The 22,550-nt window shown below is 38.1% G+C and overlaps 1 protein-coding gene across 1 annotated transcript in view; it reads right to left on the bottom strand.

Moving 5' to 3' along the window:
• Window positions 1-3,571: 3,571 nt before the first annotated feature.
• The window catches only part of Tacr3 (tachykinin receptor 3), a 75,403-nt gene continuing 56,424 nt past the window's right edge, over window positions 3,572-22,550 (bottom strand). Inside the window, exons 3-6 of the mRNA XM_059266620.1 lie at window positions 22,176-22,301; window positions 16,922-16,997; window positions 6,310-6,506; window positions 3,572-4,597 (exon numbers count right to left, since the gene is read on the bottom strand). Of these exons, the coding sequence (XP_059122603.1) occupies window positions 4,285-4,597; window positions 6,310-6,506; window positions 16,922-16,997; window positions 22,176-22,301 (712 nt within the window). The 3' untranslated portion in view covers window positions 3,572-4,284. The remainder of the gene's footprint in view (window positions 4,598-6,309; window positions 6,507-16,921; window positions 16,998-22,175; window positions 22,302-22,550) is intronic.

Here is a 22,550-nt window from a genome sequence, read left to right as displayed (position 1 = left end):
TCCAGGGTACAAGAACGAAATAGGAAACTCATATACAGTGCATGGGACCTTGAAGCCCTGGAAACAGCCCTACTTTAGTGACTGAAAGGCTCTGAAAGAACTTAGCAGAGTGAAATAATGATACGGGCTAAAAAAGGACTTAGTTGTTTCCCTGCATGCACCATAATGAGATATTTTAAACATACTTCTCTGTTTAGCTCTGTTCTGTTCATGTATTAATAAATAATCCTCACATCAGCATGATAAGGAAATTGTTATTTCCTGTTTTTATTGATATGTTAAGTGAGACTTCAAACAGATAATGGTTTCCTCAAAGTGCTGGAGAGCTGTTAGTAGGTGTGGACCTAATTCTAGTCTCTTTGTTAGAAAATCCTGGAGGCCACAGTTGTGAAGCACAGTGTTTTACCCTCAGTCACACACACCGGCAGTTATTCAATTCCTCTGCTCCTGCTCTTTCTAAAGAATACTCTTTATACTTGGACAACTGTGCTTCTTATAAATACCCTTTCTTTCCTGAATCAAAGTAACTTGGAAAATTCTTTTCAGGAGGAAAGGCAAGCAAGAAAATACAATGTAGTTTGACATGGTCATCTGAGTATGCTTAAAATCATAGAATACTTCATAGGATGTGTTTTAATAGCTGCAAAGGAAGATATTAGGGATTGAACAATTTTCATGTTATATTAATGAATTTAAATGAAAACATAGAAATTAATTTTGCCATCTATTACCACATATGCAGAGCATGGACTTATATATATATATATTTTATAATTATCACAACTTGAAAATACTTTATTCACCAGTTACTAGCTGTATGTATGTGAACTCCTTATAAACTTTTCACTAATATATATTAAACCAGACAGTTAGTGACCTTGTATGGCCCGAATGGATATCTTTTCAATTCTTGTTTGGCCTGAAGGGAATTTACTCCAATCTTCTTATTCTGCATGGCCAGAGCCATGCTTGATTTTCTTAACTTTTGGCACATGGTCCAAGGCAAAGGAAGCTGGCTGTTCCCATCAGTTGTTAAATTGTTGCCATTTGATTTGATGGAATAATTGTCCAGACACCAATTAGGGGCTTTCTGAGGGAATTATGCAGAAACGAAAATCCAGTCCAGATTCTGAGCTGGCCAGCGCTGTTTTCACATTTATTTTGTGTTTCTTGGGTTTGATATTAAATGCCTTCTGGCGTTTGGTATACGATGCAAGAATGGAAGCACTTTGAAGCTGGTCAGGGACCTGTTTCTAAGAGACTGTCAGACACCAAAGAGAATGCGAATCGTCTGCTGGGCTAGAAATGTCAGCACAGTAATCTTGGGAGGTGGAATAACACAGCAGTTTACAGAAGCACTAAAAATATGTATCAGATTGGGTTCTATAGTAGCTAGGCTTGCTGCTTCTCTTTCTGAGATTGCAAAATAACAAAACAAGATGCTTATTTTTAATTCACTTTTTTTTTCAGGAGAGAAACTTAAAATACTAGTCAATTATTTTATTTTTTATATTTCCTTCAAACTATTTTAGTTTTTTTTTTCTGATACTAAAAATATGAAAACCTGGGATATTTTAGCCACCTGTCTAGGATTCTGAGTCAGTGTTTGTAAACAGTGAAAAAGATTCGGTCTGAACTTTAACATTGGAGGGTACATTGGATTTTGGTGGCGAAGTCATGTAAACTCTGTCAAATATGCAAACACGATTTTCTAAAGTCGGCACCCTTGAAGGCGACCTCCATGTGCTTTATCTGCAGTTCTGGGTTGAACTCCAGTGAAAGGGCGTATTATTTTTTTCCTATGCATTTATTCAGTTTCCTATTATTGTTTAAACTTCTGACCTTAAAAATGTGTGCCTGTTAAGTCTTGGTTTAACCATGAGCTTTGAGCAAAGAGAGGTCTTAGAAAATTCTACTGAATTTCCCTAATGTGGAAGCCAGCAGTTATGTTTTTCAAATGTGTTTTGGGGGTGACTGACTACATCGAATTTGAAGAACAAACTTCACATTCACATTCCAAGGCTGAATGTGTTCTCATGTATCTTGAGTATAATTATACCAGCCTTATATATTCACAAATTTAAGAAGAAAATGACGCATATCAGGTTTTCTCATGACATTTTTTCATTTGATCAGCACTTACATGTTTTAAGAATGAACATTTTGAACACTATAGCCAAACAATGAGATACTTAATATGAATGCTAGATTGAAACATGCGCACAAAGCTTCAAAGAGTTCAGAGCGGTTTTGTGGCAAGCCTGTATGACCAACTGATATTTCAGTTTTAATTTTGAATTTAATCCTTGAAGTAGTTACATTCATTTTTAATCGTGTATATCTGCACACTCATATATGCATCTGGTTGTCTGATAGTTTATTAGAGTTATTAAAGTAAACTCAAACATATATGATTTGGTATTTTAGACACATGAAACTGTATAACAATCAGGTATTTGTAGTTTGGGCTTCAAAAAAGAGATGAAGCCCAGAGACTAATGTCATGACAATCCACCATGATTTACCATCAGATAAATGTTTTTGTCCTACTCTTCAAAAATATATTTGGTTCTTATGTTGATAGAGCATAACAAGGAAAAAGCATTGGAGGAAATTATTTTAGACAGATAGTTTTAACAACCCACTTGAATGTTTGGATAGACTAGTTTGTAGGGTACAGCTCATTTGTGGAGGGCTTACGATTTCGTGGAGAAATAGTTGTAGTAACTTAAGGAGAGATAACTTGTAAGGACTAGAGTCTGGAAGACACAGTCTACATGCTCAGATGTTCCCTATTTTGTTCTGGGCCTCAGAAATGTGCCTACATATGACAGAAAATTATACATATCCCATAACTGGAAAAAAGGAAATATCATAATATATTCCAAACGTAAATTCATAAAGGAAGAAATTATAAGACCAAGAAAGAAGACTGCCAGAAATACTAATATACATTAGATAAGACAAGCTTGAGAAAGGGATATATACATGCATACATAAATACATAGATACAAGTGTCACTACCTCATTTCTTTCTAGAACGCCTTTCCATTACCTAAGCACAGAAAAGCAGAGTTCTGTTCCTGGAAGCATGTATGCTGTCCTCTTGCTCATCTGTAATTAGCTCATGTCCTCAGACTATTATGCAGATTCCTTTTCTAGCCAGAGACTCACGGGTCTACATCTCCTCTGACTTACCAATACATTTATTGATATTTTCAACATATCCTTTTATAACTCAACTTACACTTTAAATATATTGTGATATTCACTCCTGGCTTTTTTTCTTCAGTGAGGGAACAAGAGGAAATCAACATGATACAAAATAAAGCAATGACTGACTTTTTCTTTGTACTACAGTGGGGAGCAGCTGGCTTGGGGGCTAGGAGATGCTAATGTCTGGCTTGATAATTTATAAGTACTATTAAATTGTTACCTAAATCCAGGTAACTAGCTACAGAGTGAAATATGAGTCTTTCCTTCTGCACTAGAAGGTATTTTTAGTGTTTTACAATTTACTTTTTTTAAATGTGCAAATAATAAAATAAAGAGGATCATAAGAATTTTTTTTTTGTCCTTTAAGGTCCTAAATTTGACTGCAACTTAGTTTAGCACTCAAAACACTTAGTAATCAAAATTAAATGATGACTTTTTTCTTTTGAAGTTATTTTCTTGGAAAAAATAATCAAGAGAAAGACATGTATATCTGGGCAATGATTTGACCGTATGGCCTTTCCTGCTAAATGTCTTGAAGTGAATTTCTGAAAGTTTTCATTTTACAAAATGAACTTTCTTGAGCAAAGACTTCCATATCTCCCTATTCTTTGAGGTTGACTTCCCGTCACTCCTGTGGGAAAGTCAGTCATTTGCCTTTTCCTTTTCACAGATGTGCAGAACTTCCGTTTTATATAGGTGTTGTTCCTTTTGCTCAGCACTGGATTTTAAAGCTTCCTTAAACTCTTGGAGAGCCTCTGTGCTGTTTCTGTGTCACAAAGCTGCCCTGCAATTGATAAATGACAGACACTGCACATTTTTCTGATTCACACTTTGTGCTTGTCATATATGATCCTAAAGATTTTAAAGAGTAAATTGAAGACTCGGTTTTCTTTGTGCTGGCTGATGTTTTGGTGTTTTTTGTACATTTATATTTCCTCTTTCTCAGATTAAGTATCCCTACCTAAGAACTGCCCCTCTGCTTCCCCAAAGTACCTAGAGCAGAACTTGACATGGTTAGGAGAATGGGGGACTTAGGCTCCACAGCAGCCTTCCCCTCAGGACCTGGATTTAGGAATATTCATCCACAGAGGTATAGGGTGAGCTTATGAAGCTTGATGTGGTGGAGGCAGATTTGGAATCTCTGTGGGAGCAGCCGTTGGCACTTGGGTCTCTGGGCACCGCCCTTTTCTTTCGGCTGGACTTGGCCGGGTCCCCGTCATTGGGGTCAAACAGCACGGTCACCGATTCCATCCTGCTCCCGGTGTACAGGCTGCTCTGCCGTGTGGGATGAAACCTGGTGGTCTTGAGCTCCAGTTCGTCGTAGCTGGAGACTTGGATGAAAGGACACCAGCGAAATGCTCTCTTAAAGCCTGCGCGGAATCTGAGAGGCAAGAGAGAAAAGTCATTTTCAAGTGAGCATTTCCTTCAGCTGCCCCACAAAAGCATGTAGGCTAACGGTAGCTTTGAATTTAATCAAATTCTACAGAGTCTATGCTAGAGAATCAGTCCTGTGAGTTCTTGTTAAAAAAGAATCATTTCCATCATTGGGGAAATAATTCATCAAATTGGAAAAGCATGGCATGGGGTTATCAATGTGGAAAATTCTTTATTGGCAGTGACCTCATATATTTACATAACTAATCTCATGAGGCTAGCAAGTTAAAGTATTTAAAAATGGCATACTCTATTTCAAAGTGGGTTTTTCAGAAATAATTGCACATTTACAAATTAGACTCATTTAATGTTAGAATTGCTAATCCTAATGATTTTATTTAATCATATATAAATGTGTGAAATCCTTGTCACTGTTCATCATTAAATGAAGTTGATTCAAAACAGATTTATTGCTTGTACAGTTGCTTAAATTGAGGTATGGCTTATGCAATTAGTTTAAAAAGAATTAATTATGTATTTAACCAACTTAAGTCTCTTGGTGTTTTCCCAAGCTGGGAAGTCAGATTGTGCAGTTACTTACATCTACATAAAGATACATTTCTATTGGTGCATAAAATCCATTGATTTTTTTTCGAGGGAACTGTCAACCATGTGGAATTTTACTTTTCTCCTCTTTATGTTTAATACACCAACAAGGTGGGGTTTAGTTTTTGAATTTTTAATTTTTTAAAATATGGAGGGCGCAGTTAACCTTCTTTATAGTATTAAGTTTGTTTATAAATGCTCCTAATTTATTTAAAGACAGGATCTTGCTATGTAGCCCTGGTTCAAGGCAAATTTACAATACTCCTGTCTCAGTATCCAGACTGCTGAGGCAACAGGCACGTGCCACCACATATGGCACAGACGACGTCATTTCCTTAAAAAGATCTTTTACTTGACCTCACTAGCATTCTCACTGGCCATCCCATGGAAACTACTGTCACCCTGCAAGGCCGTGTAGGAAGGACAGGAGTTCTTGCTTGGATGGTAACGTCCATTTTGAAGGATATTGAAGGAGAGCTTTCTTAACAGAGTCCTCATGTATGCTATTATTTCCCCTTCTCATAGGAAGTGCATTTTTTCTTTTTGAGGAACTCCCATGTCCTTAGGAATGTGGATAAACCTTCACTCATGAGGGTTTCTTTTCACTGGTAGATAAAATTCTGAAGGTTTTAAGGGGAGAAATTGGCCTATGTAAAAACCACCTAGTGAAAACCTCTAGTGCAGTGGTTCTTGACCTGTGGGTTGTGACAACTTTTGGAGTTTAATGACCCTTTCACAGGGGTTGCCAAAGATCATTGGAAAACACAGATATTTGTGTTATGATTCATAACAGTAGCAAAATTACAGTTATGGAATAGCAATGGAAATAGTTTTATAGTTGGGGGTCACCACAGCATGAGGAACTGTATAAAAGGGTCACAGTGTTAGGAAGGTTGAGAACCACTGATGTAGTGACACTTTTGAGTATCTAAGTTTTAAGGTGGGACATTTTGTGAAGTAATAAAAGCCTACAACAAGCTCTGTGTTTCGCTCTGAGTTCTTACACTGTCTCCCATGTCTGTACTTTAAATCAGCACCAAGAAACCAGAATGACATGTGCTCCCAGGGAAGGTGGAAGTGGTAAGAGACCCATGCCAGTGGTATTGTTTTTACCTTTTATTCAAACAGCAGTAGATGATGGGGTTGTACATAGTTGAGCTCATTGCTAGCCAGAAGCTAGCCAAGTAGATCTGTTGGATGTATTTCCACCTATTTAACTGTTGGTAGATTGCAGTGAGAATGAAATAAATGTGATAGGGCAGCCAGCAGATGGCAAATGTCACCACGACAATAATCATCATTTTTACCACCTGGAAAGAAAGGATAAAATCACTTTGAGCGAGTTAAAAAGTCATTAGAATAGTTTCCAGAGCTTTTTACAAATTATTTTTAATCAATATAGCAAAATACATAAAATATATAGCATACTTAATGAATAGCTGAAGCACTATAAATGGTAAAAACTAATATATACTCTCTCTATATAAATATATACATAGTTATGTATACATATTATATATGTACATATATGCTTGTCTAAGCTAAATATCAAAAGTTATATTGTGCCACAATTCCATCTCTACCTAATAGTAAGTGACACTACTAACAAATATAAATAAGTTTATTTTAATTGGTTTGGATTAGGGCTAGGGATATAGCTCAGTGGTAGAGTATTTGCCTAGAATGCACAATAATAAGCTGGCTCAAATTTCTGTACCACATACACACAAAAATTGACCTAGAGAAAGTGTTTACAAAAACCTGTGGAGAGGGAGAGAGGTGCTAGGTTAGGCTGTGATAACATGTAATGTGTAACAGTGAAACTATATTTAGGAAAACTAAGTCATTGTGAAGGTATATTATTCTACAGAAGATGGGCTGGTTCTTCATTATTTGTTACAGTTTGCTCAGACTACAGACTATTTAAATTTTGTTAATATTGTGCTCACTAGGCAACTGTCTGAAAATTATTTTGTAGAGACACTTTCTTTGAATAATGATTATAATATATAATCACTAACTTTCAATTTATAAGTAAGTGATTGGCTTATGTGATTGATTTGTGTTAGTGTCATTTACTGGTAGGTAGAAATGGATGCTACTTTCATAACAAGGAGAATCCCTGTCCTTCCCATATAATCTCAAAAGGAATTTTCTTGGATACCAAGTTTCAATGTTTTGTTTCCATATTTTTAAAACTTTATATCCTAGAAGATTGCATTTGAGTAGGACCATTTTGTGTAGCAATTCCCTCAGAGTTGAAATCTTCCATCCTGAAGGAAGGCCCTTTAAGGCTTAGGGAGGTCTAAGTGGAAATGTTTCCTGGGGGAAGTAGAGTGGGAAGCTCATGGGAGTCAAAGAGTAAACAATCCACATATCCCAGAAAGTCAAAAACTGCAGTTTCTTGGGGTTCCTCCCTAAGGTTATAGAAATAGTAAACAGTTGCTGGAGGAGAGATCTGCCCTCTCCTCTGCCTTCAAGTCATGCAGAGCACCTCTAGGGATACAGGTTCCTAAGTCAGTGTTTGGGAATGCAGTTGCTCTGAGTCGCCTCTGCTCCTGTAAATAACCCTTTACCCATATTAATTCCAGCAACACAAATAAGCTTATTGGTTCATCAATTTGGACTTCACTGTATCATTACTTTTATCTGGCATTTGTTCCCTATCTGGGATGAATAGCAGTTTGTGTCATGCCTCCCCACATGATGTCCATATGACACACTAGGTGCTTGAACAGGGGCCAACAGAAGCAAAGATGGGTTGGGGAGGAATGGTTCCTCCTCAATGAGCACTGAGACATGGAACTGAGGCTGATCTATGTAAGGGTGGAGAATGCACAAGAGAAGTCTGAGGATGGTACTTCCCCCCATGTAGTATGGAATAACGGACTTTCTTGCTATGGTAGTAGTTTCACAGGCCTTGTTTTGGGTGACAAGTTACACAATCAAGGCTGAGTCTTTCATCCAGAAGGAAAACTTGGGTGGGGAGTCCTCAGGAAGAATCCCAGTGGGGCTTTCTTACTTTTTTATGATATGCAGCATCCATTCCTATAGATGTATGGAACACAGGTGGTATGAATATAAACATCACACAAGAATGGGTAACTGTAGCAATATAAATGAAGACAGACACCCTAGCTGGAGAAAGAAGGAAAAAGTAGCCAATGAGCCTAGGCTTGGCCTGTGATGATCTGTACTGACAGGCCATACTCAGAGGCCTCTCTTTATGAATGGCTCAATTGGAAAAACAGAACTAGCAGGTGCTGGGTTAGCCACGGCAGGTCGGGGACAGATGTGGAGGGAAACATATGAGTTCAACAGGAATCAGGACCTCTGGTAGTTTTCAATTTGGCAGTCCACTGTTCTCACTAAGTGAACATGGCCACAGGCCTCTTATAAGCATTTCCACATAAGTGAGCAACAGGTGAAGCTACCCTCAGAAGTTACACTTATCTTAGTGTGACAGTGATGGCAGTAGCCATTTCACAAACACTGATGTACAGAATGGGGCTAAAGAACAACCAGGGCAATGGTACTTTCATCTGTCTTACTGCTCTACTGTGTCTGGGTTAACTAAAAGAAAAAATGGGTTATTAGAATAATAGATAAAGAATACAGATACTGGCATGGTAGTGCACACCTTTAATCCCGGTACTCAAGAGAAAGAGGCAGATGGATTTCTGTAAGTTTGAGGCCAGCTTGGTCTGCTTGGTGGGTTCCAGTTCAGTCAGAGTCACATGGTGAGACCCAGTCTCAACCAACGAACCAACCAACCAACCAACCAGAGTTTAAGTACAGGAGGCACCCTGAATGGTTGGAAAATGGTACTCCTAGAAGCTATCATAGAGTTGAGGAATGAAAATCACAGTGTCAGAGGTGTGCTAACTTCCTAGGAGTTATTGGCCAGGGAAGTCCCCAAGGTCCCACAAACCATAAAGGCTATTACTACTCTTGTTAGTGATATGCCAGAACTAGCTGGAAACAACCCACTGTTGAAGTTACCTAATGCTGTGATTGTCAACAGCAGTCCTACTCAGCTATGGTCCCTGAAGGCTACAGTACCAAAATACCATGCAGTAGATGTCTGCTGGTGCAGCAGTGGCATGGCTGTTGTGGGTACAAGAAACAGCTTTTGGTTGAATTTAAGGCTTTCTCCACAGGAGAAAATTCATGGTTGGTACTGTAAGCCAGGACAAAAACTTGTGACTGGGAAGGGTATTAGCCTCAGTGGAAAGCCACCATTACTGTTTTGTTAAATGGGTGTTCTGCCTCTATCAATATGTTTTCAAAACATTTGTGCTTATACTCACAGGTCATGGTCAGTTGTTGTCAGTTTTAGTTATGGAAGAAAATTTCCTTATTGTAGATGGGTTATCCTAAAGAGTCATAACTACTGGTGAAGTCCTGAGAAGTGACTGTTGCTGTGCCATAGTGACCCAATGCCTACCTTTAGATGTGCATCTAGATGGTGAGTGCATCTAGATGGTGATATAGCTCAGTGGTATAGCACTTGCCTTTCATGCAAGAGGCCCTGAGTTCAATCCCTAGTAATGCACACACACACACACACACACACACACACACACACACACACACACACACAGAGACAGACACACATACACACACACTGGTTAAGATGTTAGATGACTATCTATAACACCCCTCCAAGGCTCAGGAAATGTCCTAGAAGAGAGAACAGAAAGAATGTAAGAGTTGGAGGAAGGGATGAAGTGTTGCATAGCAATTTCCTCCTAGTTGGAACATTCTATCTTGCTGTGAGGTTTCTTAAAAGCCTGAAAAGCTCTAAATTGAAACATGGCCTCCAAAAAGGAGGGGGTGAGTTTGGAAGATTGATGAGGTAAGCAAATGTCACATATGTGGTGAAGCTGAAAATTATAAGATTTATGGGCCTCTTGCCCACGGTTATATAAGCATTCAACAATTACCAGAGAAGAGTTTCTCTGACACACTGAGTGCCTATACATCCTACAGAGAGCTCTAGGAATGCAGTCTTCATGAGCAAGACATCACCCTCCATCCTGGGGTGAGCTTTTCAGTAATGTAACTGTCTTTGACTTGTCTCTTTATAAGCAATGCCTTATCCATACTCCCGTAAGTAACCTGAATAAACTCACTCGTTCACCACGTTGGACTCTGGTGTAATCGTTACTCTGGTCTGTCTTTGTTTCTCTATCTGGAGTCAATATAAGTTTGTGTTGTGTCTCCTCAGGAAAAGTCTCACAAAAGTGCCAACTTCTGTTTCTCCTCTACCTGTCCTTGAATTCATGAAAGGCAGTGAGAACCCAACACAAGATCAGTATCTAATGTACTTGGAGTAAATAAGCAAAGAATATATGCATTATGAGCAATAACTGAAGTAAAAGGAAATGAATAGAAGAAGGTTTTATGTATCTATAAACAAAGTAAAATCTCGTCTATGTGTCCATAAGAAAGATAGAATCAAAAGCACTACACACTGTGTACATCACGAATATGATTATCTCTTTTAATATTTCTCATTACTCAGGCACCCTAAATCTATTCATACCTCTTTAGGACTTTAGAAACAATAAGTTCAGAATAAGATAAATCCAGCAAAACAATGTTGAGGCATAGCCACAATAAGATTAACACAACTCAAAGAAATATACTGATGTATAGCCGATGAGGCATCTTAGAAGTGGAAAAATACATTATTTATGAACTCCACTTGCCATTTGACTGCAAGTTGTGAATTTAGATGAGGCTTGGCAAGGTTAAGAATCATGAGAGACATTATTTTAGGAACAGATAAAGCCTGAAATGGTCAATGTGGAAGGTAATGTTTCTAAACACTGGATGGTACAGGCGATTTGTGCTGACCTCATGGGAAATTGGCCATTAGAGCAGAAAATCCAGGTCAATAGCTCAAAGAATACTGTCATTGGCTCCACCAACTCCTTTGATTTTTGTTATTATTCTTTAAATTTCATTTTTATCTGAAGATCAAATTTCTGAAGTTAGTCTCATGTTTCTTACTCATGTAGTTGTAGAACTCAAATAAGGACCACACTTTAATTAATTAATTCAGCATTACACATTTCAACAGGTTATGGTATCTCTGTTGTCCATTAGGAAACTGAAGACTAAAAGATTTAACTGCTGTCATTTATGGGATGAAGTTCGGGTCCTTATTCTCAGATCATTTTACCTTTGTTCTTCTTTAAAGCACATTTGTTCCATTGCTTGGGTCTAGAGAAAATATATTGAAAAATATATTGATCGAGAACATGCTTCTTTTGTGATGCTTACAACATAATGAAAATCATAACAATGTAAGAGCCTTGTAAAATACACAGCAATGTGATGATACAGACATTTGTCAATAAAATAAAAATATTTATGAACATGGACTTGCTCACTGCAACAATTAGCTGAATGCAAGATAGCTGTATGCTGAAGGGATACTGGCCTGAACCAAGTTTGATATAAGAACATCCTACTATTCCTGGAACAATTGAGGCAAGCTTCTACCCTGCACTATTCCCCATTGACACATACCCCCTTGAACATTCTGCTGCTAGACATTTCAATGGCTAATGTCCTCATCTCCCTCAAGCCTTTGCACAGCTGTCAATCTTTTTCAAGACTCTTGTTTAGTAATGTGAACTGATGTCTTTCTAGCACAACCAGAACCACTTAGTCTGTGCCTGTTTTCACTTTATTTGTTACCTTTACTCTTTACTTTTTTTTAGTTTATTGATGTATTCTAGACACCTAGACAGAACTTACACATGAGTGCTCAAAACTTTTAAATAAGAGAATGAAAGTGAATATAAAGGGAAAGATATTAAAGGGCACACAGTTGGTTAAATGGTGTCTAAGATTATACGCAGTAATGCATTGTGGGTGTCACTTGTTCAGTAAGTTTAGAGTGGTTATGTATATAAAATACACAAGTTATTTACTGTTATTTCTTCTTTATAGTAAATGAACTTAGATAAAGAGAGAGATAATGAGTGTACAAGCAATATAAAAGTACTCTCTTTGGGTGAGGCAATATATTTCATTGCCAGTAATTGTAAAGAACCAGAAAACCATCCTTGAGAATGGAATGTGGAACTTATTGGAGTTCTTCATAGAGAAAAAGTGCCTAAGAATGAAATTATTCTGCAATATACAGAATGAAAATCCATTAATGATATCAGGGTATTTGTAAGTTGATTCCAGTCATTGTAGGGGAAAGGTCTTGAAAAAGATGAACACAACTGAAATGTGTGTAGAGATGGAACAGAAGTTTGAAATAATTTCCAATTCACATGCATAGGCCCCCATGCCCTTTGCAAAGGATTTAGAAGTGTATGGGACCACCCCTATGACAAATAAAAAAGATCATAAAAAATTGTTCTAAAATGAAATAATTCTTATATTTTACCTTATTTATTTCTATGAAATACAGTTAACTACTCAGCTCACAAAACCTTGTAGTTACTGAACTTGGAGGACTCTAGGTATGCATGTGTATGTTTTTAGCATTTGTTCATATGTGTGTGTATATTTATATTTATATGACTATGTATGTGTAAGTGTGTGTGTGTATGTGTATGTGTGTGCATGCTACTATGTGCATGTGGAGGAAACTTGTGGGAGTTGGTTCTCTCTTTCCATCTCGTGGTTTCTGTGATGAAATCCGGGCTGTCAGGCTTACTGTAAGTACTCATAGGATGGGCCATCTCACTCACCTTCTAGTTTTTATATAAATACAAAAGTGAACTTTTTGATGGGAAAGTTACATTGCTGTATGAAATGCTAAAGTTACAGAATTATAATAATCTCCTCATAAAATACTGAGAAATATAGGCTGAACAGGTTGTATTTATGTTTTTAGGAATTTTTATGTGTATACATCTATGTACACAACAGTTAAAGGAAAAAGAGGCTGTAAACTTCGATGAGAGCGAGGAGAGGTATATGAGAGGATTAAGGGGGAGGAAAGGGAAGGGGGAAATTATATAACTATCTTATCAACTTAAATGAAGCCCAGAGTTTGAGTGCCGTGAGCAGTTGCCATAATGTGTAACCAACAGGGCTGGATGGGGCTGGAGCACAGACTGGCCACAAAAGCCAAGCAGAAAAGAGAATCAGTTAGCAGGACCCTATGCTTCCTGCCAATGTTAGGTAAAATGAGAGGTAATTAGGAGAAATTAAAATCTTTCATCATATCTTAGCAAATTTTAATGCAACTGCGTGAAAGGCTGATCGATGTTGAATATTTTTTTGAAGTTGCAAAAGGCATATTGCTTCTGAGGCAACGGGATTTTCCACGGCAGTATTTGTGGTTTACCACCCCTTGCTGTCTTTGGTATAGGATTTCACCAGCAACAGAAGGATGCATGGACAAGTGACATGGATCTTAAAAGGCTGTGATGTCTGTTTTTATTTACCTTAACTACATATTATCTATCTATCTATCTATCTATCTATCTATCTATCTATCTATCTATCTATCTCTGTCCGTCCGTTCGTCCACCCACCCACCCACCCACCCACTCATCTGTTTATTTTGTGTGTTTTTGTATGTGTGTGGGCACGTGTGTGCTATGGAGTACATGATGGTCAGAGGACATCTTTTGGGATGTTTCGTCTCCTCCACTGTGTGGGTGCCAGGGATCCAACGCAGGTCATCAGGCTGGGTGGCAAGCACATTTACCAGTGGAACCATCTCCCTTGCCCAGTAACTGTTTGCGGTTAAGAATCCACTTTAACCATACATGCAGGATTGAAACACAGATCATTGCTTGTGAGACAAGTCCCACTTATTCTTCATGTATCAAAGGGAAACGAAAGATTAGCTTTCTGTGCCCCGCCCGGGTTAGGCTGCTATACCTGCAGCCATTCCTCACACTCAATCCCAGCAAGGTGGATGATTTTGAGGTTTAGGTCCCAAGGAAAGAACTGGTCTAGGAAATTAAAATAACTGCTGACTATTACAAAAACATCTAGGAGTCATATTTTTCAGTGTAATATTTTTTCTGTCTGAATGTCTAAGTAGTTAATCCTGTGTGAAAGCAAGACTTTGATTAGCTCTCCACAGAGCGTGTAGAACTAACAAATAGACCACATCCCTATCCCTTCCTGTATTTGTTTTCTGTGTTAGAAACCTAAGTGGACAATGCATTGAAAAATACAGGCCTTCTTATTTGAACTACAAATTACTAATAAAACAACAAAAAGAAAAACATTTAAATTTAAGATACTGTTCCACCAGTTATTTAAGCTTGGTTTTGGCACTTCAGTTTCAAAGACAGTGCTTAAAAATTTCATTCTAAGTAAGAAAATAATTCTGAATGTTGTCAGTTATTCCAGAAAATTTGAGGATATAGGCATATTATAAGCATATTATGGTAGTGATGTTAAGATCATCAAGAAATTAGACACTATTCCAAATCTAACCAATATGGACATCTACATAACCAAAGCCTAGACTATTGTCTGTAGGAAGTTATATGAAACTCACATGAATAAAGAAAACATCTATACTTATATATCAGGTAAAATGTTTGCATATACACATTGTGTTTGCAACCTATTTTCTATTCTTCATTAGTTACAATTAACTTTAATTTCATTTTTGTTTTATAGTTGGAAACATAATCTTTGGGCCCATTGTAAGATTTTGGTACTATCTGCCAGACTTCACTGATCGACACAGATTTGTCTTTAAGACCTAGGATCTGAGGACCTGAAAGAATGGGATGGTCTACAGTCTAATGCTGTAGACAATCTTACTTCAGTTTTGGTGTAATTTTAAACATGAATGTAACAAAGAAAGCAGTGATCCAAGGAATGTTGTTTGAGTTCAGAAAAACATGATCAGAAAAACATGTAAATAAACACCAGTAACCACATACTAAATATTAACAGAGCAATCCTTTCCCAGAACTTCCTCAGGACAGACCAATTTAAACACAATTGCCTGGCATGTACAATAGATTATATCTGGGGTAGCACAAAAGCAAGACAGAAGACCAATATCCAGATTCAGGGCACACTGAGGACAGCACGCTGCACGTCCTCTCACCAGATTGAGTTCTATAGCTGTGTTCTGACATCCAACTAGAATAAACGTGTCTTATAAATTAAATGCAAATATTTGTTGCAGGAGGCATGACATCACATTCAAGAACCATCCAGAGAACAAAATGCACTTGAGGTAAAAGGCCCTTTGACTTTTTTTTTCTGGAGCCTCTATCACAGTTCCCCAAGGCATTGTTCACCATGTGTCACTCTTTTGACCATGTTCTGACATATCACGACATTAAAATAAGTAAAAGGATACAGCCATTGAAAGGATATGTGTGGCATTATAAAAATACATTAAAGCAAAGGGAATAGAGATTGATTTTATGGGATTATGACAGTAAATTATAAATAACTTGCAGAGGTTTGGCCTAGCCTGTATTATGTACCCTCTAAATGTTATATCTTGATATATGAATACCCAGTCTCTCAAATGTAATCCTATTTAGATAGATGGCTTTATAGAAATGTGATTCTGTTAAAATGCATGATTGTGACTCCATGCAACATGACTAGTAGTTTTATGAGAAGAAATGATCTGACACAGACACATCATGGGAAAGCCTGTGAAGGCACAGATGGTCACTGTCCTGCAAGTAGAACAGTTTCAGAAGAAGCAACCTGGGTTGCTCTTTTGCTTGTACTTCTGACCTTCAGAATGTGAGAAAGTAAACCTTGTTATTTACATCTTGCAGTCTGGTATTCTGTTGCCCCAGAAAAATAAAAGTGGAATTTGTTCATGAAAAGTGGGATGCTGATGTCATAACTATTTTAAAATGTGCAGATGCTTTGGAACCAGGCTATTGGTGTTGGCTCAAGGAATTCTGATATGCAATCAAGAGCCTGGATTTCCTCTAAGAGATTATTGATAAAACAGCAGATGTGAAAGGTAACTTTAGTGAGGGCTCATAAAGAGACTAGAACACTAGGGAAGGGTTTTATAGTTGTAGAGATGTACATGTATAATGATGGATAGAATATTCGTTCCTAGGACATGAATATTTTACCTGTGTCTGGTGAATTCTGGGATAAAATGCAAACAATGTTATTGGACAATGGAGGAAAGACAATTTTTGTCAGATGGCAAACAATATAGCCAGATAATGTTCTAATGTTTGTGAGAAATAGAGATTGTGAGTAGGGAGCTTGGACATTAACAGAAGGGGATTCTAAACAGTTTAAAGGCATGGCCTAGGTTCTCTTGCTGTTGCTGACAAAATATGAGAAGACACAGATAAAGAAGGAATTTTAAACAAAAATTGTGAGTCTATCTATATCACAAAAAAAGTGGAAGGGTTTTCTGGAGAGAACGTAGGCATTTGGCCACACCGTCATTTGATGAAGTGGTTACAGGAAATGACATAAGGACCTAATCAGGTATCTCAGTGGATGGCAGAAACAAGGAGGATTTTACTAATAGAGAATCTGTCTGCTTTGGATTTGGGGACAGAGTTGGGACCAAACAAGGAAAGGCCTACTACAGGTCAGACAGTAGCGCTGTTCTGTGGCACGAACGTGTTTCTGTTCAAGAAAACAGAAGGAAGACAGTTCAGAGGTTAACAAGGCTCGATTGCCACCATGGGCCCAGAGAACATCCATCTAGAGCATGTTGTTTAATCATTTAAATGCAATGGAATTTGTCCTACTGCGTTTCAAAGTTTCTAACCTTCATAACTTGGAGAAGGTGAACTTTGATATTTGTATTTTTAGTCTGGTATCCTGTTACCTGTAGATGTAACCATCTTATTAAATAAGAAACACAGAGCCAAACGCAGAGTTAAAAGCCCAAGAGGTCAGAGCAGTAGCTAAGAGCTGATACTAAAACCACCTTATCACCCGCTGCCTGCCGCTGCCGTCCTTCCCCTCAGAAAGAGACCTACTTCCTGTGTGTCTGTCTTTTTATTGACGTTCTGTTCTGCCTTCTCATTGGTTGTAAACCCAACCACATGACCTCCTCGTCACTGCCTGTCTAAACAGACCTCCAGGTCTCTATGGTTGGTATTGAGATTAAAGGCATGTGTCTCCATGCTGGTGGTGTCCTTGAACACACAGAGATCTGCCTGTCACATGATCAGGATTAAGGGCATGTGCTACCACTGCGAGACTTGTACTATGGCTTGCTATTAGCTCTGACCCCCAGGTAACTTTATTAACATACAAATAAAGTCACATTTCAGCACAAATAAAATGTCACCATATTTACCTCAGAAAAAAATGTGGAATTTGTTCATGAAAAGTGGGGTCCTGATGTAATAAATACCTCAAAATGCTCAGTGTCTCCCTATTCTTTTCCTAATTTCTCCCCTTTAGAATGAAAATATCTGTCCTTGGCCTTTCTGCCTCTGTATTTTGGAAACAGGTAACGTGTCTGGCATCACAATTGTTAGGTGGCAGACTTTTCCTGGGGAGATGAAACACACAGACACACAGACACACACACACACACACACACACACACACACACACACCACACATTTATTCACTCCATAAAGGGAACCTGTGAAAGCCCCAGATAACAGTTATGCAAATGTCCAAGTCGGCAAACCAATGAGGTTTTTGGAGGTGAGTAGTTGAAGTGTGTGTGAGGGGTTAATTACAGGAGCAAGGGTGCCTAAAAAATCAGATGCATCATGAAAAGTTCACCCCAATGTGGGTGAAGACCCACAAAAGCTGCAAGCATGGAGCCTTCTGGACATCTTGTGAACAGTCCTGGGGAGGCCCGGGGAGGCCCGGGGAGGCCTGGGCAGGCCCGGGGAGTCTCTTTCCACAGCCAAAAGTTCTGTCTGGATCTGGCCTGTTGCCTCCCTAAGCACATATTTATCCCTCTGTATACTAGGGGAGTGGTGGTGGAGCAGGGGCCATCAGTAATTTTTCTGTTCTTCTAGACATGTAACCTTTTGTTTACCCCATTAGTCTCAAGAGTTTTCTCCACTCTCCTGTAGGAAATGTGTCAACTGGGAAACACACACACACACACACACACACACACACACACACAACTATTGTACAGCAGCTTTTATAGGTAGAAAGAATTTGTATCAGAACAGAGATCTTTAAGTCCAACCCATATTTCAAGTAAGAAATATATATATATATATATATATATATATATATATATATATATATATATATATATGTACATGTATGGATTTGAATTTAAGAATTAATAAAGTAAATACATTTTGCATGTAAGACAGAATTTGGAGGAACTAGAGTACAGAATAATATGGGCTGGATTGTAACCTCCTCAAACTCATGTGTTAAAGTCTTAGTTTCTAGTAACTCAAGAATATGATTGTATTTGCACAGATTTAAACGAATATGAGGTCATTGGAGTGGGTGTTGATCCAAACTGAGAGTTAACACACACACACAGAGATGAATGACCCTGTGAAGAAACAAAGTTGTAGCTGTTTGCAAGAAATTAGGCCTGATGACACTTTGGTCTTGAACTCATAGGCTTAAAAATTGTGAGAAAATAAATTTCTTGTTCAAGGCAATCAATCTAAAGATTTTGTTATGGTAGTCTGAGCAAGTGTCTTAAATGACATGTTTGTAATAGACAGTACGCTATCAAGTAAACTAGGAAGTAAATTGCTGTATAGGGTCCTAGTGAAACGTAGCTCTCCAGGGTGGTTTAGATTGCCTGTGACAGTCTTGCAGCAGTGTGTGGTGATATTTTATTTGTATGTTAATAAATAAAGTGTGCCTGGAGATCAGAGGAAATAGCAAAAGTCAGGCAGTGGTAGCACACTCCCTTAATCCAATCACTTGGCAGGCAGGGTCTCTGTGTGTTCAAGGTCACACTAGGGAACAGAGACAAGCGTGGTGACACAGGCCTTTAATCCCAGTACCAACCATAGAGACCTGGAGGTCTGTACAGAGAGGTAGTGGCAAAGAAGTGAGGTAGCTGGGCTAAGAGCCAATGAGAGGGCAGAACAGCAAGGCAATAAAAGCCTGGGTAGACAGGAAATCATGGCATTTTGGAAGCTACAGAGCAGGTGAGGTAAGGTGGTTGGTGCCTCTCGCTACTTCCCTGATCTCTAAGGCTTTCATCCTTATATTTGGCTCTGTGTTCTCTATTTAATAAGACCACATAGAAATTCATCTACAGCAGTGTACAGGACAGAACAGGGATTCTATGCTTATCACTTTGGCCTCTTTTAAGTTAAATATGATCTTTATCACAAGATCTGCTTTCCATGATAAGTCCCATAGAAAAGAAGGAATGACAAGGTACACAGAAGGCTTGTTTTCTGACTGAAGGGACATTAGTTGTGGTTTTCATGCAACTCAAAAATCAAATTGAATCTGTCACTTGAGCTTAGATTGAAGAGTGAGCCCTTTTGATGAATCTTCTTAGTTATCACACTTAAGTATTCACCTCTGACAATTTATTTGTTAGAAGAGAACCAAAATAGAAAACAGCCAGTGCAATGTTCATGATTTTAAAACAATGGATGTAGACTTATTTACCAGTATTGCAGAAATCAGAATAAGACCAATTTCAACAATAAATTTTAGATGAAATTCCCAAATATGATAAATATTGTGACTAATCCTTGTCTTTGAGGCATCTAATTTTTTTTAAGTCAAATATAATTTTAAAAGTTCTGTCTACTTTGGAGGTATGTGTATGACTAAATAAATACAAACATATAATAAATATACATTATTCATAGTGCATATAGTCAAAATATGTAAAATATATAACAGAGTACAAATGCAGTCTTGTAATAGGAACAGGAAGTTTTAAAATTTGTATTAGTTCTTTGAGAATTTCATATATTGTGTTTTGATCACAATATCACAATCTCCTGCTTCAACATTCCCAGATCCAGGCCCTCTGCCCCACATACACAATATTGTATCCTTAAAAATCATGACCATTTTTTGCTGCTAAAATATACATGTCTGTTTCATTGCACTGAGCCTGGCTAACTTACCAGGAGCTACCCTCTTACAAAACCTGACTCCCCTTCTCGCACTTATTGGCTTACAATCACCAACAGTTCCATGGCTCTGGTGGGATTTCATGTCCAAGTTCCTTCTCCATGCTGGGATTTGGTCTTGGGTTTGTACAGGACTGTACAAATGCTGAGTTCCTATGCATAGCTGCCTCACCGTTTCCATAAAATTCTGTCTCCTTGTAGTCTCCCGCTGCCTCTGGCTCTTACCCTCTTTCCACTGCCTCTTCCTCCATGATCCTTGAGCTTTGGGAGAAGGGATTGTTGTGTATGTTCCATTTAGGACTGAGTATTCTGCAGTCTTTTATTTTCTGGGCTTTTGCCAGTTGTTGGTCTCTATGCTAATCACCATCTACTTCAAATAGAAGCTTCTCTGATGTGCACTGACAGATGCATCAATCGATGGGTATAATGATATGCCACTGAGAGTTGGTTTCATATGGGTGCACTTAGCAAAACAACAGTAATAGGTTCTCCCTTAAGGCCCATGACCTGCCTTGTGATTGGTTCTTGTCCTGATAATGGTACTAGGTATTGGTTTCATCTTATGGAGTAGGACTTAAGTTCAATAAGAAAGTGGCTTGCTACTTTCAGGATGTTCATGCCACTATTGTACCAGTGGCAAGTCTTGCCAGGTGAGGTTAACCATTTTTGACAATTAATTCCCTCCCTTTTTGTTTTGTTGAGGCATCATGTCTTTCTGTACCCGAGGCTGGTGTTGATCACATGTTGCTCCTTACTCAGACTCCCAAGTGCTTTTTGTAATGCGTGTGCAGTACAGTTCTGCCTTACTTATGGAGATGGCTAACTTGTTACATGGCAATAAACATAATAGAGAGCCAGTCACTGTTTATTCCTTTTTATGTTTTATTTTAATAAATTCAGAATGGGCTAGCAATATTTTCAAAATTTTCATCTAATGGTCTATGTTGTGGAAAATTATTTTAAGATGTGTTATATTTGTTTATGCTGTGGAACATTAGTTTAATGATGCAAAGATGTGTTGCATTCTTTTATGTTGCATTTGTTTAACTCTGTAAAGCTGTGTTACTTTGTCTGTCTAAAATACCTGATGGTCTAATAAAGAGGTAAACGGCCAATAGCAAGGCAGGAGAGAGAAATAGGCAGGGCTGGCAGGCAGAGAGAATAAATAGGAGGAGAAGAACACTGGAGAATAAATAAAAGGAGCAAGAGAATAAGGAAAGGAGAACACAAAGGGCCAGCTACCCAGCCACATAGCCAGCCATGGAGTAAGAGTTAAAGTAAGATTTACAGAAATAAGAAAAGGAAAAAGCCCAGAGGCAAAAAGTAGATGGGATAATTTAAGAAAAGCTGGCTAGAAATAAGCCAAGCTAAGGCTGGGCATTCATAATAATAAGATTCCATGTGTATTTATTCGGGAGCTGGGTGGTGGGCTCTCAAACAACAAAGAGTAAAACAGTAAAGAGTAATAAAACAACAAGTCTATTTAAGGATCTTTCTATTCTATCATTTAAGCATCTATTACTGAATTTCTCTACTTACTATTTTCCTGAACAAATTTCTGTTCATACCGCTGTGCTGCTGAAGGCATTGCTCAGTACATAAAAGGACTCATTCTTCAAACTCAGCTCAAGTGACAGTTTCAATTACATATGGGGTTGTATGAAAACCAGTACTAATCTCTCTTTGCTCTGTAAGCCATCCAGCATCTCTTTTTGGGAGTCACCATAGAAATGTATCCTGGTAGTGCCTTGGAAATAGAAGACCATGACCAAAACATCTTAAAACTCTGGAGTATGATCAAGAGATCACACCTAAGAATGCATGGGATATAAGAAGGGTCTGAGATGAAAAAGTAATAGAGAATATATTTATTCAATGAAATTGTAACAGAAAATGTCCAAATTCTAGAGGAATAAATGAATATACAGACACAAAAGTCATTTAGAATCTCCAGGTCCAGAGACGAACCTCTCCATGACATAGTCGAGGTTTGCCAAAATACAAAGCAAAGAAACAATATTGATAACTGTGAAGATAAAAGCTGACTCATATACAATGACAGTCAGAATAACATCAGAGCTGTCATCAGCAACTCTAAAAGCCAGGAAAGCATGAAACAATACAGTTCAAATCCTGAAAGCAAATAATCAACAAGATTGCAATATCCAGAAAATCTGTCTCTTAAAAAATTGGTGGAGTCAAGACATTACAAGGGAACCCACAGAAACAACTAACCTGGGCTCATAGGTGCTCACAGAGTCTAGACAGACAGTCAGGGAGTCTGCATGGGACCAACCTAAGTCCATTACATATATGTGACAGTTGTGTAGCTTGGTCTACTTG

The sequence above is a fragment of the Peromyscus eremicus genome, chromosome 6, assembly GCF_949786415.1.
Source record: "Peromyscus eremicus chromosome 6, PerEre_H2_v1, whole genome shotgun sequence".
Lineage (NCBI taxonomy): Eukaryota > Metazoa > Chordata > Mammalia > Rodentia > Cricetidae > Peromyscus > Peromyscus eremicus.
The sequence above is the reverse complement of the archived record's forward strand: the minus strand, read 5'-3'. Positions and strand labels throughout refer to the sequence as shown.